Source organism: Euprymna scolopes, chromosome 26, assembly GCF_053919585.1.
Source record: "Euprymna scolopes isolate OS-2025 chromosome 26, ASM5391958v1, whole genome shotgun sequence".
NCBI lineage: Eukaryota > Metazoa > Mollusca > Cephalopoda > Sepiida > Sepiolidae > Euprymna > Euprymna scolopes.
This window is the reverse complement of record NC_136507.1, coordinates 26,423,738-26,444,665: the sequence shown is the minus strand read 5'-3', so window position 1 is coordinate 26,444,665 and position 20,928 is coordinate 26,423,738. Positions and strand designations below refer to the sequence as shown.

At 36.1% G+C, this 20,928-nt stretch overlaps 1 protein-coding gene across 3 annotated transcripts in view; it reads right to left on the bottom strand.

The window, feature by feature from the left end:
• Nucleotides 1-20,928, bottom strand: part of LOC145247952 (1-acyl-sn-glycerol-3-phosphate acyltransferase delta-like) — a 160,060-nt gene that overhangs the window by 80,378 nt on the left and 58,754 nt on the right. For all 3 annotated transcript variants that reach the window (XM_080109598.1, XM_080109597.1, XM_080109599.1), the window contains exon 2: nucleotides 13,008-13,199. In XM_080109598.1, the coding sequence (XP_079965724.1) occupies nucleotides 13,008-13,188 (181 nt within the window). In that variant the 5' untranslated portion in view covers nucleotides 13,189-13,199. The remainder of the gene's footprint in view (nucleotides 1-13,007; nucleotides 13,200-20,928) is intronic.

Sequence of the window (20,928 nt, the reverse complement as noted above, 5' to 3'; positions counted from 1 at the left end):
TACTTGGACTATCATGCTTAAGTTTGAAATAGTATTTTTTTACATGAGTTCATGCATTGTATAAGTGTCGTTGTCTGATCAATGACATGCTTAAGTTGGAAATAATATGTTCTAGGTTCTACCATGCTTAAGTGTTAATATTTTCTTGATCTGTCAAGCTTAAGTTCACAATAACATAAAAATAGCATTTTATTACTGTCATGCTTAAATTTGAAAAAGAAGTTTTTACATGGAGTCATGCACTTTTATATATTCAATGGTCGTCAATTAATCACGCGTAAGTTCATGATTGCATTTTGTAAAGCTTTTATTTAAAATATTTTCTTGGTCTGCCATGCGTAAGTTTGAAATAGCATTTTCTTTAACTGTCATGCCTAAGTTTAAATAACGTTTTCTGGGTCTGTCATGCTTAAGTTTGAAACAGTATTTTTACATAGGTTCATGCATTTTGTAAGTGACTGTTTAATAGTTACTTCATCTGTTACGCTTGAGTTCGAAATAACATTGTCTAAATTCAAAATAATATTTTCTTGGTCTAACATGCTTAATTTCTAAATAGGTTTTTTTTTTTTTTTTGGTCTGCCATGTAAAAATTGGAAATAACATTTGTTGGTCTGTCATGCATAAGTTTCAAATATAAATTTTATATGGGTCTTTGCATTGCTATATAAGCAACTTTGTCAATTGGTTAGTCCATCTGCCACGCTTATGTTTGTAATAGCATTTTTTAAAATTCTTTTTATAAAGAGGCTTCTTCCGTCCATCAGTTCCTGTTTAATTGTTTTCCCATGAGAGCACAGTTAGCAATACGGCATAATCACATTGATACGTTAGATCAGCAAAGTTAAGCAATGCTGAGCCTGGTCAGTATCAAATGGGTGACCATTTAGCAATGCCAGGCACTACATCTAAGAAAACATCAATACCTCGGTGAGAGAACTGTAAAAACCTGTCATTATTTCTCCTGACGTGGATATACAAGCGACTGGAGCCCACTTGTGAATTAAAAAATAAGTAATCGAGGGAAACAAAGGTTTCCTTTTCATTAATTACAACAGAGATGTAGAGGAAGGCGCCCCACCGCTTTCCTAGGATTACTCCACGTAATCTTCATTCTCCCCTTATCAAGTACAATTATTTTAGTATTTAGTATCACTTGGTTGAGGATTGAACCCAGGTTCCCCAGCCCATTAGGGGAGTCTGTCAACAAGTTTTAAATCGTCTCTGCAGCAACACACTGATTAAATTGAGACAAAAATAAAAGTTGTCTCAGTTTGGATAGATTTTTTCTTTGTTACCGAGGACAGAACAGATACTACACTTTAATGATTGATCTGAAGACTGAACAGTCCGTTTAAATAGCTTTTTCATCACAAAATGCACAGATTCAATAAACGCATCCTTGCTTTCTTTCCCTCATCTTTTCTAACAAAAGTAATCACAGTATTAATTTGTAGTGTAACAGAGTGCAAGAGAATAAATCGTGTTTGAAATGAAAGCAGTTATAAAGAATCAAATCCTCGTTTGTTTGCGTCTTTCGAAATCTCCAAAAAGCATTTTCGACTCTGGCTGAGATGAGAGAAAACAAAAACATCACGTGACCAATTCAGTAGAGGAGTATGACGAAACAACATGTCATCCTTTGATCAGATGACAGAAAAGAGAAGTTGATCTTTTGTCAGAGAAAGAAAAATAAACCGATTCAGCAACCTTCACCAAATCTTTCTTGAACCAGAGCTGCTGATTCGAATGTTATCATCAAATAGATTATGAAGCAAACAATAACACAGCAATAATGGATATTCTGCAAATGCAACCATTCAGTCTGATCGTTTGGCTAAGGAAGTATTTTAGCTGTAAAGATTAAAGAGAATGCCAGTTCAAACTAGAGAAAGACAGAGTAAAGAAACTGCTATAACAAACTTGGGCAGACAGATCAATATGATATTAAATCTTGAGCCAAACAGAACAAAGAAAATACTATTTAAAACTTGAGCCAGACAGATTGACTAAAATGCAACACAGAACAAATAAAATACCGTTTCAAACTCGAGTCAGACAGACTGAAGAAAATGTTATTTCAAACTTGAGCAAGACAGACCGAATAAAATATTGTTTCAAACTTGAGTTAGACAGATCGAAGAAAATGCTGTTTAAAACTGGAGCCAGACAAACCGAAGAAAATACATACATACATACATACATACACGTTTAATTATAAATATTCTTTTAATGTATATTTCAACAAATTTTTTTTTCCAAATTGCCACAATCAATGAATAATATAATTATATTTTTTTTTTTTTTTTTTTTTTTTTTTTTTATTCAATTTTCACCCCAAACAAGGCACAGTGCCACTTTGAAGCAGGGGGCTACTATTAGGGAATTAATTAGCGGGGTCATTATGAAGGGAGAAGAGTAGAAAGATGTTTGTTAACATTACACTTGAACTTCTGCATATCATTGCAGTTGGGAAAGCAGAATCCCGGAAGGGAGTTCCAAAGACCCGCAGTTCTGGGGAAGAAACTATTGGAGTAAAAGGCTTTCTTGCACCTAGGGATCTCCACTGTAAAGGGATGAGACTTAGTAGCTTGTCGGGTTTGTCGGGGGTAGTTACGTCGGGGAGGTACAAGTGTTTGCAGTTCGTCAGAGCATTCACCATTAAAGTATTTGTAGAACAGGCAGAGGGATGCAACATCTCGTCGATGGGACAGAGGTTGAAGCCCAGATGACAGTTCAGGACCTATCAGGTTTGCGACTCTTTTTTGAACCCTGTCCAGGAGCGAGAGACAAGCAGCAGATGCACCAGCCCAGATGTGACAACAGTACTCCATACATGGGCGAATGGTTGCCTTATAGAGGTATAGGATACTGGCAGGCGTAAGTAGTTTTCTAGCACGGTAGAGGGAGCCAACCTTCCTTGCAGCAGCCTTGGCAATGCTCTCAATGTATCTATTCCAGTTCATATTCCCTGTAAACGTTAGGCCGAGGAGTTTAAAAGAAGTACTTTCAGGCAATGTGTTCTTGGCCATTGCTATTGGTGGTAGAGAAGGTTTCTTGTAGTTATTGAAGGAAACAAGCTTAGTCTTAGCAGCATTGAATGAGACCAACCATTTTTGTCCCCATTCCACTACGGATTGGAGGTCATCCTCTAGTGTTTCTGCCATTTTCTTGGATATGTGTTCATTTGTTTTCCCCTCATATCTGTTATAGAGAGTGGTGTCATCGGCAAATATACCCATCTCCGAAACAATATTATCAGGGAGGTCGTTTATGAATATCAGGAACAATAGAGGTCCAAGGATAGACCCCTGAGGCACTCCCGCATTTATGTCATATTGTTTGGATGTACGTCCGTCGAGGACAACTTTGATTTTTCTATTACTTAAGAAGGATTTAATTACGTTATGAATTCTTCCAGTGATTCCATATGATCTAATTTTCCTTAGAAGACCATCGTGCCATACCCTGTCAAAAGCCTTAGATATATCAAGGGCCACCGCTCTACCCTCCCCTGTTTTATCCAATGAACGGTATATACGTTCAGAAACTACAGTTAAGATATCTGCTGTTGAACGGGCTTGCCTGAATCCATATTGTTTGTCAGTCAAGAGTTTAGCAGCTGTTAGGTGCTGGACTAGGGCTTTATTAACTAAGGACTCAAATATTTTGGCGAAAAGCGGGAGGAGGCTAATGGGGCGATAATTTAGTGGGTCAGTTCTTTCACCAGAATTCTTGAAGACTGGTACCACAGAGGCGGTTTTCCAGCAGTCGGGAAAACAAGATTCGTTAAGGCATTTATTGTAAAGTTTGGACAGAACTGGAGCAACCTCGGCAGAGCATTTTTTTAATAGCACAGCCGGGATGAGATCTGGTCCACATGCTTTAGAGGTGTCTAGGTTTTTTATAATAGCATGTACCTGAGAAGGGGTGATTTTCAAGTCGTCAAGTGTGGCGTCTGTTCGCAGAGGAAAATCAGGGAGTGAGTGGTGTACCGAGTTCAGTGTGGAGTTTGAGGCAAACCGACTGGCAAGCAGATTAGCCTTGTCAGTTGCCGTGCAAGCAACCTCATGATTGTTTGTTAGTGGGGGAATAATTGACTGTCCATTATTAACTACGCTGTTGTAGATTTTCCAAAAATCCCGGGTTCCTAATTTCTGTGCTTCGATGCGCTTTCTGGTGGTTTCAGAGTAATCTGACTTAGCTGTGTCTATCACTCTCTTACAATTATTTCTAGCTTCTATAAACTTCTGTTTATTTGAGCTGGACTTATGTCGGTTGAATCTGCGGAACGCATGCTGCCTTTGACAAATGGCAGCTGCACAAGCAGAAGTAAACCATTGGGGGGAGTGGGGCTTGCTATAGTATTTCCGTGCGGGAACATGTGCTTCAATAGCAGTTTTGAACCATTCAGTTGTCTCATTTGCACACTGTTCCGCTGGAAGAGTAAAGATATTTTGCCATGGGGCATCTCTGATGAGCTCCCTGATGGCTTCCCAATCAGCCTTTTTGTAATACCTCGTTGTTTTGAGTAGTGGGTCTTCAGTTTTAGGGCGAGAATTTAGGCTGATTTCTACCATTATCACAGCGTGATCAGCATTCCCGAGTGGGCTATGGGCATTTGTTGTACAGTCATTGGGAACTGTTGTCAGAAAGAGATCTAGAAGTGAGGCATGTTGATCGTGCTGGTCTGGGAAACGTGTCGGAAATGTAACCATCTGAGATAGGGAATGAGATATAGAGAAGCTATATGTGGCGCTACCAGCTACGTCTGTGTGATTTGAGAATCCTAGCCAGTTACTGTGGTGGACATTGAAGTCACCAAATACATGTATTTGTGCGCTAGTATCGAGGGAGAGTGCTATATCTATGCTGTCTGAGACTTTGTTTATTAGGGTACAGTCTTGGTTTGAGGGAGAGCGGTAGAGAAAATATAAGTAGCTAATATTGTGTTGCATATTTAGTCTGAAGCACATAAAGGCCTGGCCCTCTGATTCTAGTTTTATTTCTCTAGTTAGGGGGAGGGTGTTTCGAATATAGACTCCAAGTCCATGCATATGTCTGTCCGAGTCCTTACGGTAGAGTGGGAGATAACCAGGCATGTTAAAGTGGTTAGAGGGTATGGAGGAGTGAAGGTTAGTTTCACTTAATGCTAAGATATCCGGGGTGTTTACAAGGAGAAATGACTCAACATCATCTAAGTTAGTTCTAAGCCCGCGGATATTAGTAAATGCAAGCCTCAAGGGAGGAGGCAGGTTGGTTTTCTTTGAGTTTGGTCCTGGTTTAAACGTAACTTTTGCTTGAGCTGTCATTTCATTTTATTTTATTTAAAAGTTTCAGTTAGGGTGGATGAGTGAGGGGGTGCTGGACAAGTAGTTGTGCAGAATACCAGACATGCAATACAAGTAGACCATCAGCTGTCCTCACCCACAGGATTGTGGCCTCGGGAAAGCCCACCGGGGATGAGTGCAGGGTCCCTTTCCATGCGCGACATGGCACTACAAACATCCCGATATTTTACAACTGTTGATGGAGCAGCCGCTCTAAGCGCTACCAAAGAGTTAGGGCTCCTGTACTATCAGTCGGAAACAGCAGCCAGGAACTGTCAATCCGGTACCCTCAATCCATTAGGCAAAGCCAGCCCAGTCCAACTGCACTGACATATATGGCACTGAAGCACCCCACTGTGTCCAGTTTAGGGGGATGGGATGTGGCAGGAGTGGGGAAAAGCGGCGTTCATTACCCTAGTCAGGAAACAAGGTCAACCACTGGGTGATTCAAGCGAGTCCCTGTGATAGTACCTCTACGCCTGGCCAATAGGCAAAGAAGGAGTATGAAAGCCGAGCGATAGACAGAGTCTATCTCCTCCTTAAGCAGTTTAGGTTTGCCAACCGGTGATTTGTTTGAGTCACCAGCTCTAGGAAGGTTGTCGTCCAGGACTGAAGAGGCCTCCCTCCCCTAGGTTTAGTTTCAGAGTTTTCCTTCTCCTAGACGGATGGCCTGGGAAGACCTACGGGTCCATCAGCTCCGAGGGGGTTCGCCCCGCGCCTGGGTCCTAATCCAGGTATTTCTGCGACCCCGCATGGGTAGTTAATATTTATTGGTTATTTAGGTTAATATCTCCTGGAAAATCGGGCATTTAGGTTAGCTTCTACAGAAGATTTTCACTCCTCAAGTGTGGTTTAAAAAGGGCATTATTATGCTGTCCATTTTCATTTATACTGAGAGAGGGCATACGTAAAAATTCATGCAGTGGAAGCAGTTAAATTTGCTACAGTATTGGATCGAGAGAGTCGAGTTGATGTATGGTTAGATATAGTTTTGTAAGTTTAGCAATGTATGGTTAGATATGGTTTAGTAGGTTTAGGAATGTATGGTTAGATATGGTTTAGTAGGTTTAGGAATTAGGATAAAGTGCTAGAGTATGATCTACTTTCTATTAGAAATTCTGATTTGGTGCCCAAACCAGACATTTAGTAAGACTGAAAGATTAGATATGTTCAGTATAGAGACAAGAGAACATTTGATATGGAGTACAGTTATACCTGATAGATATAGGTTATTGCATATTCTGTAAGTATAGTAAAAGTATAGATGGATGGATAAGTAGTATTGTATACGAATGCATGGAATTTTAGACAATTTGAGTAAGTTGCCTTTAGACTACAACTAAGGAGAATGACTTCGCCTTTCTCTTAATATCCGGAAGTTTTTATTTCAATGAGTACCGGTTTAGTTTGTGTAATAATTATTGCAATACTATCTCTTAATAAAGAGATATTAACGGTTACTGTTCATTATAGATTACTTTAAGTCAATGTATTGGACTAAGGCTAGTAAGTATTTACTTAGAAGCTTGGTTATGGGTTGGGAGTTATAATCGGGAGCATGCCTAGGAAATTTTAGGTGTTAATGGGTATCGATTTGCGAGTTTGTTAAGGTCAAGGGCGGAGAGCAAGGACCCATCTAAGTTACGTGAGACGGATTTGTTTAGTGTCAACTTAGGAAGTAGAGCAGATTTGATTTGTTAGTGATCAGGAGAAAGAGAATTTAAGTAAAAAATAATAAGGTTTGTCATGCAAAACAGACAAGGCAGTCATCTTGGAGGTAAAGTATCTATAGGAGGTACTTGCTTAGTATACAAGCAGCAGTATTTTGTAGTTTGGAGATATATATATGTAATAATATGGCGATTGCTAAAAGTAAAGACCGTTATTCAGTTGGAAAGGATCAAATACAGAATTAATTGACAAAAATGTCTAATTTATTTTAAGAAATATGCTTAAGAGAAAAAAATGCCGCCTAAATATACATTATATATATATATATATATATATATATATATATATATATATATATATATATTACTTGTCATCCATGTTTAAAAGATGGAATCACCTGATCGAAGACAAGTTTCAAGTAAGCAAACCAGGAAAGATGCCCGACGGTCCACAGAGTTTTATAATTATATTATATATTATATAGATATAAAATTTTAAAAAAAGAAGAAGAAAAAAAAACTCCTTACAAATTACTCTTAAAGCACCACCTATGGTTCACCGTTTCTAAATTGCACGTTTCACAAGGGGAATAACTCTGCAAAGCTAACCTAAAAGTTCTCTCCAATTCTCTCTCCTCTGATCTTGAGCACGTAGTACAATGGGGAAAGGAGTGGCTGGTTACTTTTAATGCATCTAAAACCAAGCTTCTCTCTTTACATCATCAACATTCTAATCCACATTTGGCATCAATTGAAATGAATGGCTCTCGTCTTCAGGAGGCCTCAAGTTTTGACAAGCTTCTGGGCTTGACCATTACTCCTGATCTTAAATGGAACACGTACATCAAATCTGTTGCCAAGGCCGCTGGAAAAATGGTGGGATCTTTCTATCGATCCGGTAGATATCTCACTGCTGATGCTATTCTCTATCTATATAAGAGCCTGGTACGTCCAAGGATGGAATACTGTTGCCACATCTGGGCAGGAGCTGCTAGAAAGGACTTGTCCTGCCTTGATAGAGTTCCAAATATCGTAGCCTCGTAGGAGATGTCCTTTTCTCCTCCTTGCAACCTCTATCTCACAGAAGAGACGTTGCGAGTTTGTCTCTGATGTATCGTTATTTTCATGGAAAGTGTTCAACTGAGCTTCAATCTATGGTCCCCCCTCGCCAAACTTTCACAAGAAACACTCGTCTAGCTGTAAACACTATCAATAATTTCCCCCACTCTTTATCTGTGCCTAAACCTAAACGTAGATTCCATGAACAAAGCTTCTTTCTTAGAACTGCACGCCTATGGAATTGTCTTCCGTTTTCCTGCTTTCCGGCTGACTACAATATGGTTGTGTTCAAGTCTAAAGTAAATAAGCTCTTGATGAGCCGTTCCATATAAGTTATCAAATTTAACAAATTTTCATTACTAATGATTACTATATTGTCCAATTTCTACTGTACACTCTTTAACCCTTATCCTTGAGTGGCCTCTGGGCCTTGATAATGTGGTGATGCCTATGTAAAAAAAAAAAAAAAAAAAAAAAACTCTGAAGTGGAGAAGAGAAGTTCTATTTCCTCCTTCTCTTTCCCTATGGACTCATCAAAGTACATAATTAGAAAACCCTTAGTGTTATCAGACTATTTCCATTTTCTGCTTATAATTCCAATGTTTATTCTAGCTGTTTGAATTTTTTTTTTTTTTTTTTTTTTTTCATTTTCTTTTGAACAAAATCTCTAATTGCAAACAGCCTGGGGACACAACAAAGTTTATATAACAAGAAAAAAGATGAAAGAGGGTCAATTTTAAGCAGATGTTTATCTTCAAGCCTGGATTAAAGTTTGAGCGTTTCTTATGAAACACTAATCCGCTTTGTGTATTTTATACATACTAGTTGAACCTGTGAGAAGCAGCAGTGGCAGTGAATGTTGTTTTTACATGTCAAGTCTCGATTGGACAAAATCTGAACTCACCAGTTTGTTTCAGCCAACTAGAAAACTGAGAATATTAACTACACATACGAAAAAACATATTTCTTTCCTGATTTCTGGGTATTTTTTCTTCACAGACAACACACATGCATATATATATATATATATATATATATATATATATAACAGATTTTATTAAGGGCAAAATGTCTTCAAGTCTAATGTTAACAAATTCCTAATGAACCGCCCCCCCTAATTAAACACTTCATCAAATCTCCTCACTAACGTAATGTACTTGCAATAACCCTTATCCCTGAGTGGCTTCCGGGCCTTGATAAGTGGTGATCACTGTGTAAAAAAAAAAAAAAAAAAAGAAAAAAAAAAGACTATTAGAGCTCTTAAGGGCATAAAACCTTCAGCAACACATGACAAGAGACATTCACCAACCAGTGTATGCTTAATGACAAAAACTTTCCATTCGTTGCCTTTCGCTAGGGACAAAGCATAGTATCTTCAGAGTAGAACAATAAAAGTGTCACCCTAAAGAAAACAACACTACAGCTTTATTTTTAACTTGAAAAAATCAGTTCAAGTAACTTGATTATGTAGTAGAGCTGATATCTATTCAATGTAACCGCCTTCAGTTTCAATCACCACCTTGATACATGTCCGAAACTGGTAGCATGCCTTTTTCACAAGTGCTAGCAGAGGCTTGGTGAATACTCAGTAGATGACGGTGATCAGGCTGGCTTTTGTGTTGTGAGAGGTTATACTGGTGATGTTCTCGATGCATGACCAAATGAAGTAGACCAATGGATTCAGGTCGTGGGAGGAGGGGTGCAGTAAGAGAAAGACACAGTCATAGAACTCCTTCTGAAGCCAAGCATAGGTCTCTCTAGACTTATGGGCCAGCACTGAGACTTGCTGCCATCCAAGGGTCTACCAGCGGCCAGCTGATTGCACCCGGGAATCATCATATCCTTCAGCACATCCAAGTACACTTTGGTGTTGACTTTCAAACTGATTTCAAAGATGTGAGGTGGCATGATGTGGCCCTCACTTGAAACTACACCAAAGACAATAACCCTGGGTCGGCCGATGTGTTGAGTTGTGCCCTCAAGCATTAACTGTCCAGATTTGCATTTTGAGGGCGCTGGCAATGGTCCTGTTGTCATAACTTGGATCAGTAGAGAGCATGAGTTGAACAGTGGCGCATCTCAAATCTTGCTTGTTGCTTTCAGACATGATAGAAGACTCCTATCACTCTTATGATTTGTACACAACTGACCAACTAGTAGATGGTCTGCAACTAAAAAAGAAAACTGGTTTTCATCAAACGGAAATGGAATCATGTTGTCTTTTCAAGGGCTATGATTTTAGCGTTCCGCCCCTGTATTCTTATACTACATTTAGTTTATTCTGTCCTGTCAGTGCAAGAGAAGTTCTTTTAGACCAAGGTAAGTTAGGGTTAAGGTTTATTTTTGTTTCAATCTAGAGTGCCCCTTTTTAGGGAGCTAGATATTTTCTACATTAAAAACCGACCTTTGTGGCTAACTTTATCCTTGTGGAGAGACAAGTAGATAGGAACACGGAATGTGCAAGTTTATATATATACAGGAGGAAACTTTGAATTCATAATATGCAACCAAGAGAAATAAACTTTGTACCCATCGGTCTTTATTTAAAACTATCAGGGCTACCCGGTATTTCCTGGGACAAGATAATGCAACTTTCTCCCTCCATCCCCCTACTTTTTTTTTTTTTTTTTTTTTTTTTTTTTTTACTTTGGTATCCCAGTTGTTCTGCAAAAGTGTGAACACGGCAGTGTATGTGAAAAATTCGTCCCTGGCAATGTTTCAAGTCAAACGGCAATTTTATTTCTATTTTTAATAAAAAAAAAAAAAACGAGATATATTTTTTTTCACTGAGATTACCAACTTTATTTGAATGTTTTAACAAACTTTTACATACATAAAAAATAGACTTTATGTATTTATTTATTTAATTAAAATATATGATGAAAAATCGTCCCCATTTTTTTTTTTTTTTGGGGGAAAAGATTTTTCCAATTGTTTTCTCTTGGGAAATGAAATTTTATAAATCGGCTTTTTTAGAAATGAGATTTAATTATATATATAAAAAATAGATGTGTTTTTTTTTTATTTGTCACTTTGCCACTCATGTATTGGATACGTTTTTTTTATATAATGCTTGATTAAAATACATGAGGAATGTAAAAAAAAAACAAAAAAAAAACAACTTTTTGTCCAATAAATTAAAAAAAATTAAATTATAAAAGATCTATAAAGTCTATTTTTAAGTATGTAAAAGTTTGTTAAAAAGATTGAATAAAGTTTGTATTGTTTACTTACAATACAAACTTTGTTTGATCTTTTTAACAAACTTTTACATACTTAAAAATAGACTTTATAGATCTTTTATAATATAATTTTTTATTAAAATTTATTTTTAATAAAAAACGAGGTGTTTTTTTAATAAAAATTTTTTTTTTTTCAATTACATGGTCGTTTGACTTAAAACATTGCTAAGAACGATTTTTTCACATACACCGCCATGTTCACAGTTTTGCAGAACAATGGGGATGCCAAAGTAAAACAAAGCCACTCTTTTTTTTTTTTTTTGTTTACCCAGCCCATTCCTCTATCTGGATACACACACACACAACTGTTGTTGGTATAAGGCAAATAACTGTAAGCAAAAAATCAGTATTACTTCCCTTTAATTAGTGGCCGGTAAACAGACTACATGATAGCATTAAAAGATGTGTACGTCTTGATAGCTTTAAAGTATATAAATGGACATTTAACTCTCCTAAATCTAATTTATAAAACTCACTATGACTGACTGTCTGTCTTCATATTTCCAAACTATCTCTTCTGAAACTACAAGTCGCAGAGTACCGCTAAGGATTTCAAATGATTGGATTTTTATGGATCGTTATTTTATGGGTCTTTAGCCGGTTAAAATAGCTTTTAAAGGGTCAAAAAGGTGTTCAAATTGAAAAAATCGTTATGCATTTGGTAGTCATCTTAGTTTATTTTTAATCAGTTTATATGCGTGTCACATTGGTACAATGGTAATTGGTACAGCTTTGAATGCTGGAGTTTTGCTTTTGGTTGATGGCACCCAAATACATTTTTTTTTTCTACTTTTGAAATCACAACTCTATAAGAATATATACGAAATCTATATACAAAAAATATATACGAAATCTGGACAAATTAAAATATCATATTTAAGCATATTTTACGACCGGGCAAAGCCCCAACTACTTATGAATTTTTTTTTTTATTATTAAATTTAAGATATTATACATGCGAGTTTACTTTGTGTACATTTGTTGTGTATTTTTCAAGTTTTAGCTGGACAAACAAATATTTGCCCATTTTTTATGGATCCTTATTTTATGGGTCTTTAGCCGGTTAAAATAGCTTTTAAAGGGGCAAAAAGGTGTTCAAATTGAAAAAATCGTTATGCATTTGGTGCATTCATCTTAGTTTATTTTTAATCAGTTCATATGCGTGTCATGTTGGTACAGTGGTAACGTCACCAGCTTTGAATGCTAAAGTTTTGCTTACAGCTGATGGCACCCAAATACCTTTTTTTTTTTACTTTTGAAATCACGACTCTATAATAATATATACAAAATCTGGACGAATTAAAATATCATATTTAAGCGTATTTTACGATCGGACAAAGTCCCCCCCACCCCACCCCACTAATAATAATTTTTTTTTTTAAATTAAATTTAAATATATTATACATGCGAGTTTACTTTGTGTGCATTTGTTGTGTATTTTTCAAGTTTTAGCTGGACAAACAAATATTTGCCCGTTAAAGATTTTCTGGTAGCTTCAAAGTTATTAGCTGTCTTGTTTTTAAAATTTCCATGCAAAAGAGGATTATTTTTAAAATGAAAATAAATAGAAAATTATTTTTCAGAAATCAAAAAATAGAAGAGAACCTATTTCTGAAAGGTGTGCATCTAACGCCCTCCTCCAGCGCCTCCTCTTGAAAATTTTCCAAGGAATACTAACAGAGAATATATTTTCTTGTGATACTTACGGCACCACCAACTGTAAGCCAGGTAGCTGTTGACCTTTCGATAGAGGTCCTTGTTAAACGGCCAGATGAATAGTGTACACGCCATTAAAAAACTGACAATAATCCCACTGGCCACAACGAGGTAACACAGGAGCAAGTGAAGGAAGAACCAGGTCTTCATTTTACTCCCAAGTCCAGCCATGATGATCACGTCTGAAAGAAAACAGAAATTTTTTTTTTTAAATATCACATAATGTTAATAAAATTGTGAACAAACGTGTATAATACTTTAACCCTAAAAGGAGGAGATAAAGACTGGGAGGATGATATCATCACAATAGAGCATAATGCACGACACCCCCCTCCCAGGAGAAGATAATCACCCATTTTTTAAATCACATCGATTGATTGCCAGCTCTAGTTACAGACCCCTCCCCCACAAAGTATAGGGAGAAAGCTTCACATACCCTTCCCCCAGTAACCTAGTCCATAATACATTGCACTGTAAAGAATCTACTGATAATTTTATAAAGTTTAAAATGAAAAAGTTAAGTATCATGGTTCAATTGTGCTCTAAGCAGAAACATTCATTTCGAAGGCGCCCCTGTCTTATAAAAGAATCTACAGTTGATTTTATATGCCTGGGCCCTTCTGCTTGTGCGGTGATAAAACTTCTCAAATGCACTTATGATGTTTGGTTGTATAAAAGTGTTAACTTTGGTCAGAATCGGACTTCCTTCTTGAATCGGATTATTTCGATTATCGATTTTTGACACTTATCAGACACGTTCTGATACAAAACCTACGTAAGAACATTCCCAAACAATTAAGTAACTTTGTATGAAATTTCATAAAAATCCGCACAGCAATTTCCGAGCCCATAAGGAACGAACTCGCACACAAACTTCCTTTTATATATATATATATATATATATATAAGCATTTAGTAAGAATAAATGTTTAATTTCAACTTGTATCTCTCGCAGTTCGCAGTAGCCTAGTGGTTCGGGTCCTTGCTAATGAAGCCAGACATGACTTCTGTCGCCGTGGTTCGAGTCTCTCGATTGGCGTTAATCATGACACTCTGCACTGATGATTCCGGAAAGGATGAAACACTAGTATCTGTAGGTATTTAACAATTATTATAGTAAATAATAATACATATATATATATATATATATATATATATATATATATGTATTATAATATAAAAAGAACTTTATCTGTGTGTGCATACGTGCATTCGTTTCCTATGGACTCCGAAACGGTTCATATATATATATATATATATATATACATTTATGTATTATTATATAAAAAGAACTTTATCTGTGTGTGCATACGTGCATTCGTTTCCTATGGACTCCGAAACGGTTCATATATACATATACATTTATGTATTATTATATAAAAAGAACTTTATCTGTGTGTGCATACATGCATTCGCTTCCTATGGACTCGGAAACGGTTCATATATATATATATATTTATGTATTATTATATAAAAAGAACTTTATCTGTGTGTGCATACGTGCATTCGTTTCCTATGGACTCCGAAACGGTTCATATATATATATATATATTTATGTATTATTATATAAAAAGAACTTTATCTGTGTGTGCATACGTGCATTCGTTTCCTATGGACTCCGAAACGGTTCATACATATATATATATATATATATATATATACATTTATGTATTATTATATAAAAGGAACTTTATCTGTGTGTGCATATGTGCATTCGTTTCCTATGGACTCCGAAACGGTTCATATATATAAGTTTATAAGCCAAAAGCTTCAGTAAACTCGAAGTAAATATAAGCATTAATATTTATATAGTAATCCCAACTAAATAAAAAAGCTCAATATTACCAATATTACTACTAATACTACTACTACTACTAATATTCATAAAACTGACATTGCTGTTTGGTTCGTTTTGTGTATTTTACAACATATCAAAATATATTGCAACATGGTTGCAATATATTTACACGCAGACATCTTTTTATAATTAAATGTTATCCATTTCGGAACTCATTCACTTTCTCTATCAAATGTATATATCTAATACATAAAATAAAGTCAGTCTATTTCTTTAAATTAAACAACAATGTCATTGAATCTTACAAATAGATATTTGATTCTTTTACTTTTTTTTTTACTCATATCATGTTTAATGTTTGTGCAAAAAATTTTAAATTCCAAGGCATAATTATTGAGAAAACAGACAAGGATGAATTTACAGGTTCTCTCTCCTTTTGTCGGGGGACCAATAAATGTTTCGTAACTGAAAAAGGTGTTGAACGGTAAAAATAATATTATTAATAATTATAATAATAGGTGAGACAAAAATAATAGTGAATAAATGTAGTAAAATAATATTTTAATATAACAACAATAGTAAAATAATATTGGTGATGGTTGTTGTAGTAATAATAATAATAACAACAACAACAAGCTGCGTGTGTGTGGTCCCCCACTGGTGCTGCATGTAAGATGACGCCACAAAAAAGTGAAGAAATGATGAATGTGAGAAGTGCGAAGGGCCATCGTTGCCTTCACATTTTCGCCAAGTTTCAGAAAAATCTAATGGATGGGCAAAAGTTATGCGCTAAAAAGTGTCATTTTTTGCAATTTTGGGGCATTTGTGACTCCTTTTTAGCTCCTGGGAATGCCGAATCCCAGTGAAAATGGGCAAACGGCGCAGTTTCACACCTTAAGACAAGTATATTTGAATTCAGCGCCATGGCAAACTACTATATAGACAGACATCTAAAATTTTTGAGTAATATGAAAAAAGAGTTCCAAAAAGGCATGTTTTTTTAGTCCTAAAAGTCAGTCCCTGATGGATGCGAACCAGAATTTTGCCAGAGTCACCCATACTGGATTTATATTAAGAACAATGGCCTCCACATTTTGGCCAAGTTTCAGGAAAATCAAATGCTATGGGGCAAAAAGTGTCATTTTTGGCCATTTTTAGGCATTTTTGACCTCTTTTGAGCCCCTGGGGATGCCGAATCTCAGTGTAAATGGATAACAGTGCAGTTTCAGGCCTTAACACATGTATATTTGAGTTGACCACCGTGAAAAACCACTATATAGTCAGACATATCAAGTTTTTGAGAAATATGAAAAAAGAACCACAAAAAGGGGCGTTTTTAGCACTAAAAGTCTCTGGGGACGCGGACCAGAATTTTGCCAGGGTAACCCATATTGGATTTATATTAAGAACAATGGGCTCCAAATTTTGGCCAAGTTTCAGAAAAATCTAATGAATAGATCAAAAATTATAGGGCAAAAACGTGTCAATTTTGGCCATTTTAGGGCATTTTTTTAACCTCTTTTGAGCCCCTGGGGATGCAGTGGGAATTTTCGCAAAAATCTTTTTTTACTGTGGACATCTATTTAATGAAATACAGTTTGTGGCAAAAATTCAGGAAAAACTAAACGACGGTTATTTGACAATCATCCGGAATAACGGATGAACAGACACCACTGAACACATAGGTCCCTCTATGATAAATCGGGGGACCAATAATAATAATAATAGAGTATTGTATGGAAAAGTGCTCACTACTAGTTATAAGAAAGGGAAAACTAGAGACGACAGAAGGCATGGAACTACCCAACCAAATGGAGATGAGGGCAGTAGAGGAACAAGACGCCTATAAATACCTAGGAGTACTGGAAGCAGACACCATCAAAACAACAGAAATAAAAGAGTAATTGGAAAGGAATACCTTAGGAGAACAAGAAAACTTCTCGAAACCAAATTATATAGCAGAAACCTAATAAAAGGCATAAATACATGGGCAGTATCACTAGTAAGATACTCTGTAACATTCATAGGGTGGACTAAAGGAGAACTGAGACAGCTCGATCAGAAGACTAGGAAACTCATGACCATGCACAACGCACTACATTTGAAGGATGATGTTGACCGACTCTACGTAAAAAGGAAAGATGGCAGGAAGGGAGTGGTTAGTATAGAAGACTGTGTGAATGACACCAAGAAAGAATTAGAAAAATACTTAATGCAAAACACTGAAAGAATAATCGTAGCTGCGAGAGACACTACACGGAAGATTCATAAGGATGACAAAAGATGAAAATAACAAAAACTCTTGGACATGGATGCAAAAAGGACACATAAGCTGAGAAATTGAATCCCGTATAACTACAGCACAAGATAACTCAATAAGAACCAACCACATCAAAGCAAAGATCGACAAAACACAAAAAAAACAGCAAATGCAGACTCTGTGGACAAAGAGACAAGACGATGAACCATATAAGTGAATGCAGCAAACTGGATCAAAAGAAATACAAGAACAGACACGATCAAGTGGGAAGGGTAGTACACTGGGAATTATGCAAACAAATGCATCTCAACCGCACAAACAAGTGGTAAAAACATAAGCCGGCAACAGTACTTGAAAACAAGAATCACAAAGTCCTATGGCACATGGACATACAAACTGATAAACTCATCCAAGCAAGAAGACCGGATGTCATAATAATTAACGAGAAAGAAAAGTCCTGTCAAATCATAGACTTTGCTGTTCCAACTAACCACAGGATGAATATAGAAGAAAAGCAGAAACGGCGCAAATACACAGAGCTAGCCAGAGAGCTGAAAGGGATATGGAAGATGAAGAAAATCAAAATAATACCTATATTAGTAGGAGCACTAGGAACAATTCCGAAAAACTTTGAAAAAAGTATGGGAGAAATTGGAATCAAAGGAATGACTGGAAAAATAAAACGAACAACAATAATCAAAACAGCTGAAATATTAAGGAAACCCCTTAAATGTGAAAACACACAGGAGCAACAAGCGGGGTCCAGACAAACTGCTGCAAAGGCAAAACATGAAACACTACATGGAACCAAGAACACTGTAGCCGCATATCTATAAGTTCCCTAACCCAACCCCATCCTCTCATTGCCACATCACTGCCCCCCCCCCCAAAAAAAAAGAGTGAGCCCAAATAACCAAGTAATCAAGGAGGAAGGAAAGCCTCCGCCAGATAAGTGCAAAGAGAACTGGAACCTTGGGGAGGCTTATTGCCACACAAATTCCAGTGAAAACCAATAGCTGCTGCCAACGAGAAATCAATGGCAAACAGCTGTTGTGATAATGCAAATTTATTTGCAAATGTTATCGAAAGAGGTGGAGAGTACTGGAAACCTGGGGAAACTTGTTGTCACTTAGCTTTCAGGGAACACCACAGGCTGTTTTAAAGGAGAGAGATCTTTGACGACCTGTGTGAAAGCTCCTTTTGAGCCAATAATAATAATAATAATAATAATAATAATAATAATTTTAACCAGAGTCTCATTGTTGCCGGTTGAAACTAATGCTTTTGCGTTACAAATTTGAAAAAATAATAAAGTATAAAATTCTTCTTTCACAAACGGTAAAAATAATTCACGCAAATTCTTTCGAACATTGTTCCTATTTACTTTGCCTCTCCACAAGGGCAGAGTTAGACACCAAGGTCGTTTTTTTTAATGTGGAGAAAGGAACAAAAATTAAAAATTGTCTCAGTCGTGAAGGATTTCTCCTCCACTAACCGAGAACAAAAAAATTGAAGTGTACCATCAGAACTGATACTACTACACTTTGATCTTGGCTCTTTTGAACATTGTTGCAAGGAATGAATGCAGCTCAAAATACACATTTCCATTTTTTTAAATTTTTTTAACGTCTTTCATTTTCATTTTGCTACATTCTGTGATCAAGAGCGGAAAACCACTTGAAATATAAAAATAAAATATTAAATATAAAAAAAACATCGTCGTTATGCTTCATAACCCCCTCAAAAGTTATATATATATATATATATATATATATATATATATATATATATATATATATATATATATATACTAGCAGGGAAGCTATTGGATTGTTCGTAAAATTTAAATCTAAAAACTTATATCTGACGTTTGTAGATGGATTTGTTTCAATTGCATATCGCCGACGTGCAGAGCGATAGAGAATCGCTGTATTTACAGTATAAGATGGTTTTAGCAACAGTAATATACAACTGAAATACATTTCACTTTTTTAAAAATAGATTAAGCAATCTTATTAAGAAATAGGTAATTTTTTTTTTTTTTTTTTTTTTAATTTTTACAAGTGTTAATCGCTTTATTGTTGTGGTTTGTGTTTATATATACATATATATATATGTAGTAATTTATCAAATATATGGCGATTAAGGTACACTGAATATTCGGCGTTTCATCCACTCTAGGATTCGTTAGGCTTATACTATGGGGCAAAAAGTGTTATTTTTTGCCATTTTGAGGCATTTTTTACCTCTTTTGAGCCCCTGGAGATGCCGAATCCCAGTGTAAATGGATAACAGTGCAGTTTCAGGCCTTAACACATGTATATTTGAGTTGACCACCGTGAAAAACCACTATATAGTCAGAGATATCAAGTTTTTGAGAAATATGAAAAAAGAACCACAAAAAGGGGCGTTTTTGCATAAGCCTGACGAATCCTAGAGTGGATGAAACGCCGAATATTCAGTGTAGCTTAATCGCCATATATATTTTATAAATTAATAACTAGCTCTACCTACGTATTGAGCACTTTTGAAGTAAATACTTCAAGTTTACGCATAAATCTATACTTTTGTATATTAATTTTATGTGAGTAAATGAAGTAGTTATATATATATATATATATATATATATATATATATATATATATATAATAGCAGGGAAGCCCGACGTTGCCTGGGATTGAATGAGGAACAACGAATGTTTCACACTTCCAATTCTTTTATTTCTATCGAAATCGGTGAAATCTCCCATTTTTTTTCAATCAAATGTTGGCCTACTCTAACCATGGACCCACCTCCGTGCACCAGGAGGAAGCTTTACATGTCTCCCCACAGTGATAGTCTAAATTGTAATCTACATTGCATTTTAGAGAAGCTTATGTTGATATTATAAATGAATTAAAGTTTAAAATGCAAAAGTCACGTACAATAGTTTAGTTGTGCTCTAAACAGAAACATTCATTTTAAATGTGCCCCCGTCTTATCAAAGAACCTACTGTTACTTTATATATCGGACTTTTCTGCTTGTGCAGTGATAAAGCTTCTCAAATGCACCTGTGCTGTTAGGCTGTATAAAGGTGTTAACTGTAGTCAAAATCGGATTGTTCTTTAATCGGATTTTTTTGATTATCGATTTTCGATACTTATTGGAGGCATTTCGAGACAAAACCTATCTAAGAACACTCAGATATATAAAGTACATTTGTGAAACATTGCAATAGATAAATTTATATGTAATAATCAGTTCTAAATGATAGGCTTTATATTCAACATAGAAAATTCGGAAAATTTTTACGACGTGCCACAGCATATTATAAACACCCCAACCTCCTCATGTTAAGAACGGCTTTCGGAATAAACACTCCCCCCCCCAACCTCGAAAGCCGTTCTTAACATGAGGAGGTTGAGAGGGGGGGTATTCCGACAGCCGTTCTTAACATGAGGTGGTTGGGAATGTTTATACCAGGTTGGGGCAGGTCGTAAAAAAATGCCGAGAATTAATTTTTTTTTTTTTTAATTTTATTCAACACAAAGGCAGACTATTTTGGATCATATCTATAGGTTGACTATCTGAAGAGATAAGCGATATGTCCATTTGCATTGCATTTAAATTTCTGTGTGTTAATACAGTAAGGGAAGCACGAGACAGGGAGGGAATTCCAAAGTCTAGCAGCCCGAAGGAAGAAACGATCAGAGTGGAAGGCTTTCCTGCATCTAAGTACCTCTACAGTGAATGGGTGGGATTATGTTGCTAAACGGGTTTGTCGGGTGTATGTACGCTGAGGGGGTAAAGTGCAAAGAGGTTTGTCAAAATGAATTCCATTAAAGTACTTGTAAAACAGACACAGGAATGCAA